At 41.3% G+C, this 5,402-nt stretch overlaps 1 protein-coding gene across 1 annotated transcript in view; it reads right to left on the reverse strand.

Moving 5' to 3' along the window:
* Positions 1-2,573: 2,573 nt before the first annotated feature.
* LOC101854933 overlaps positions 2,574-5,402 on the reverse strand; it is a gene marked incomplete at its 3' end in the record, with an annotated part of 13,557 nt that continues 10,728 nt past the window's right edge. The window contains 3 exon segments of the mRNA XM_013079711.2: positions 2,574-2,762; positions 3,349-3,519; positions 4,610-4,778. Of these exon segments, the coding sequence (XP_012935165.1) occupies positions 2,574-2,762; positions 3,349-3,519; positions 4,610-4,778 (529 nt within the window).

Consider the following 5,402-nt stretch of genomic DNA (forward strand, 5'->3'; position numbering starts at 1 on the left):
TGTGTGTGTGTGCCATCGAAAATACTGGAGTGCTACATCTTCCCCATATTCTTACTCGTATATGGCGATGAGACCTGAACTTTGACTAACAAAGAAGAAAACATAAAGCTATGCGTTTGAGATGAGATTCTTCGACAGAATGGCCAGAGTAACCTGAGAAACAAAAAAGACGGACAATGAGGTGTGTCACTTTCTCTTCACAAGACAAACCCAGCTGAATTAAACAAAATGTAGAAAAATACAACACTTTTCGAGACCATTGTGAAAGGGGTGCTTGAAGGAAGGATGTAGGGCAGGAGAGCCAGGGGAAAACAAAGAGTCACATTGATGGACAGTATAAACATGGACTGGCCTGGATATAGCAGAATGTGCAACGGCAGTTCGCGACCGTGAAGGAGTATCTTTACGCGTCAATCTTAGAATCAGAGATGACACCTCCAGATGCGTGGCATCGGGGTGAAATCAGGTGCTTGTCAAAGTGTTATAAGACAGTTAAAATACAAAGAAAAGAAAAGGGAGAGCTAAACACGATAGACGTTTTATAAAAAAAGAAGGGGGAAAACCACACCAAAACATCCACTAACCACTCATTCCTTTTCTTTAAAAATAAGAACTGTTATTAAAAAGTCAGAGGACGGGCAGGACCGATAGACAGCAACAACAGAGGGACAGAAGAGGATTAGGTCCTAAAAGTTGTTCCTTCAGACCGCATGTTGAATCATATTATTATCTGAACGAAACAAATCAAAGCTGGAATGTCCAGAAATAACGGGGCCTCCCAATGGAGTGGGCATGTTAGGTAATACACCTCTCGAATATTTTCCTATCGTCCTTCACCTTTCCCTCTAAGCTGCTATCTTCTCGATAAGACAAGAACGCGACTTTCATTACCTGTGTCTACTAAGGCGTATAAATGTGATAAATATGAAACTGTAGAAATTGTACGCCTCTATCGACACAATCTAGACAATTCAGGGGGCGGGCCGATTCAACTCTACCTGTCAAGGCCTAACCAGGCTGAGAAGGATACAACGCCCGAGTAGAAAGACGAAGACACTCGCTAAAATTGATCCCCATACGGGAATCGAACTCGCGTTATCTGCGAGCGACGGCATCTTCGCTGGTGCATTAAGATGTAATGATGAAACACAAAACTAAAAACTAAAAGCTAAGTACACACAGCCCATAAAGGATAAGAGTCAACACAATATATGTATCATTATGCTGAGAAAGCTGTCTCCCCATCCCACAGTAAAATCTTTCATGGTATTAATCTGAAGGTCAAAATAGCAAACTCACTGACCGGTCATTGGTCTATACAAAAGTACAAGGATACAAAAGCCGCCAGTTACTATCGTTGTTATTATGTCAAGGTCTGCCATGCATTAAACCTCCTCTCCACCCCAACCCCCACAACCCACCCCACCCCCACACAAAGCCGCAGGATGAATGAGGGCCAGCTCTATCTTATATCTTCGCAAATAGGAGGGTGTAATATGTGCAGATAAGAAGTAGGGAAACTTTTTTGAAGCCAACATTTTTGTACAAAATTATCATCACTTTATTAAATAAGACGCACCAATTTTTTTCACAACACGTATCATCATCACCTTAGTTAGAGGATGTTCCCCATTTTTTTGTTCAATAATAGATCAACCACACATCAGAATAAAACAAATTAATTTTTTTTAACCAACTTGCTTTTCGTCCGCAAAATTAGATATAGGATGTAAAAATACATATTTTTGTACTGATTTACTGAAATGTGTTCTCTTGTTTGACCCCCAATACTTTTATCTTAATTGGTTTGATTTGATTTGATTTGATTTATTAACTAAGCTATTTGTCTAGCTATTTACTATTTCTTTTTTTTTTTGGGGGGGGGGGGGGCGAATTGTTTGTTGCTTTTTGTTTCTTTTTTTAGGGGGGGGGGGGGAGGTGATTTCTTATTTTGTGGGTAAGAAACAGGGAACTTTGAAGCCCTAATTTTTAGGTAAAAAGTTGCGTCTTTTACGCAATGTTATAAGGTAATTTCGTTTAACTGCACACCGGTTTTTAATTTTAAATAACTTTTCCAGCGTGCTCCCAAACTGTGAGTACAAGTTGCTATCTTAGAATTACAATGTTCTAACTGACATTTTTTACCCATTTTGAGTTACTAAGACCATGAAGTCAGACACCAAATATTCTTTCTGCTCTATCAAAATCATAAGATGTTTTGGGGACGTTATCAAGGTATTTAAAGAATTGCATTCGCAAAATCTTGACATATTGTGAAACTAAAGATTTTGACGGCAGATTTCTCAAAATTAGGTCCTGAGCAAGTACACCTTTTTAAATTCCAGAATCTTTGCCACTATGTCAAGGTCTGCCGTAATTACATTAGACACTTAACTCACCCCACCTATTTATGTGGTTTGAGGGGTTAACTTTGATTTACTGCAAACCTGAACAGATTTTCTAGACTGTTCCTAAACAGTGTGTATTACTAGCTCTTTCTAATCGGATATGGTCGTTTCCCTGTCGGTGCTGCAAAGGAACGAACTTTTAACCTCAGGGGCATTTGAACTCACCTCTCTAGGATCAAGGCGAGCCCACACACCGCCCCGGCCACCGCCGGTATGTAGCTGGGTAGGGGCGGGGGGAGGTGCGCCAGGTCTCGGAGTACACAGATGGTCAGTTTGGCCAGTGAACACATGACGCCGAGGAAGGCAGTGGAGATGACCATGTTCTTGGCTAGAGACCGCAGGACGTACCATGGTCTGAGGATCGATCGATAGATAGATAGATAGATAGATAGATAGATAGATAGATAGATAGATAGATAGATATAGACACACACAGACAAAGAAAGTGAGAGGGAGAGAGAGAGAGAGAGAGAGAGAGAGAGAGAGAGAGAGAGAGAGAGAGAGAGAGAAAGAGATACACACAGACACACATGAGCACTCAGGCAAACGCGTGCCGCCAAGGACTGCCGTAAGATCTCAGTACATACTACGGTCCGTGAAGTGATATAATATACGCATGCACACACACACACACACACACATACACACACACACACACACACACACACACACACACACACACACATCACACATACACACATACACACACACACACACACACACACACACACACCCTCTCTCTATCTAACACACACACACACACACACACACATCACACATACACACACGTCAGAGTGAGATGATTATATTCTCGAAGAAGTACATCAACACAAGAGTACAGTGAACAGTTCATCTCCCAACACCTCCCGACCCGATTCGATCCTGCATGCAGATCGGCTTTACAATTTGACCAAGTAGACATCCCTTCACAATTACTGACCTCTCTTTGAGAACCTTCCTCTTGAAGAGCAGGACGGGGGTCAGGTGGATGGGCAGGTAGAGTTTGGCGAAGCCGGGCAGAGAACGTAGACAGTCCTCAAACCTTTGTCGGACGCAAGGACCCTCGTGCAGGCCTGCCTCCTCACACGTTAGGAAACGGTCTCCCTGAACCCTGTGGTATGTTGTAAGGGTGAGTAGACCTATGTTACGCTCTCATCGACCCTGTAACGGTTAACCCTGGCTCTTTTGTTTGTTTGTTTGTTTGTTTGGTTGGTTGGTTGGTTGGTTGGTTGGTTTGTTGGTTAGCTGGTTGGTTGGTTTGTTGGTTGATTGGTTAGTTGTCGTTTTTTTGTGAGTAAAGAGAAACGCGTCGATACAATACTGGTAACTTAGTTTGAGTAAAGAGAACTACGTCAAAGAAAATAGCTGTCATTTAGTTTGTTTGAGTGAAGAGAAGCACACTAGCATAAAGGTGTTTATTTAAATTGATTGCATAAAGAGAAAAATATATCGACACAAAAAACGATCATTTCTTATAAGCTTTTTTTAGTAAAGAGAAACACATCGACACAATAACGGTCTTTTATTTTTTTGAAGATAGAGAAACACATTGACAAAATAACGTATGTTCGATGCCAGGGAGGGGCACGACAATCAGACAGGAACAAGAGATGGATAGAAAAGAAGTATAAGAATAAGACGTGCCTGAGGCACCCTCCAACCCCCCCCCCCCCCCCCCCAGATTGGACAACTCCAGGATGAATGCAATTTGCTAGCGGCTTATCCTAGCCATTGTTTTAAAACCACAATCACAATGTTAGTGTACCTTTATTATCATCATCATCATCATCATCATCATCATCATCATCATCATCATCATCATCATCATCATCATTATTATTATTATTATTATTATTATTATTATTACTATTATTATTATTATTTCGACCTGCTTGTTCGCGAGGAGCTCAACTGAATGGAACTTAGAATCCACTATCGCTTTTGTCTGTTTTGCTTTTCACTGTTTCGGACTTCTTAAGCGATTGCAGTTAATTATTTATACGCATAAACAGACACACATTCTCCAACTGGTTACTGTACCCGAAGGCTGGTCAGAAATGGAAATGCGCAGATTATTATGAAAAAATCTGTTTGAATTTAAACAGTGAGACGAAAACAAACTTATGAAATTTAAACAGTGAGACGAATACAAACAAGCAAACAAACAACAAACAAGTAGACACACTATCGTATGTCCATACCTGAACAACTTCTCTAGTTTCTCATCTGAGTAGTCCCTGGACCACTTGACGATGGACCTGTAATAGCCTGGTGTCAGGTACTGGGGTTTGAGGGCTGTACAGTACACGATGACGCTCACGCATGCGCAGAACACCCACACTTCCAGGAAGGGCAGAGTACCAAGGTGACCTGGGAATTTGAGCAAACAACAGTATAATACTGTTTTTTTAAGGTTTGTATCTATGTACATTTATTTATTTATCTATTTGTCTTATATATTTCATTTGTTAGTTTGTTTGTTTATGTGTTTGCCGACTTCTTTGTTTGTTTGTTCTGGGGTGTGTGTGGGGGGGGGGGGGGGAAGAGACGAATGGAAAACACTAGTATTTATTACTCTATTAGTTGTTATTTATATTTTTTGTATATGTTTATTTGGGTTTTTTTCATCATCTATTCTTTGGGGGTGGAGTGGGTTGTAGCACAGTTATACTACCGGTACCCTCTGTATTATAATGCCATTTGGAAGGCAGGGAAAGGAGAGGAGGAATAATGGGGAACTACAGGGTCGAGAGACAGAAAGAAAGAGAGATAAAGAGAGAGAGAGAGAGCGAGAGAGAGAGAAAGAGAGAGAGAGAGGGGGAGGAGGAGCGTGCACGTATGTGTGTGAGAGAGAGGGAGAGAGAGAGAGAGAGACAGAGAAGAATGGGGGAGAAGGAGAAGAAAAAAGATGAGAGAGAAAGAGACAGACAGACAGGCAGACAGACAGACAGACAGACAAGAAGACAGACAGACAGACAGACAGACAGACAGACA

This window comes from Aplysia californica, unplaced genomic scaffold (assembly GCF_000002075.1).
Source record: "Aplysia californica isolate F4 #8 unplaced genomic scaffold, AplCal3.0 scaffold00061, whole genome shotgun sequence".
NCBI classification, from domain to species: domain Eukaryota; kingdom Metazoa; phylum Mollusca; class Gastropoda; order Aplysiida; family Aplysiidae; genus Aplysia; species Aplysia californica.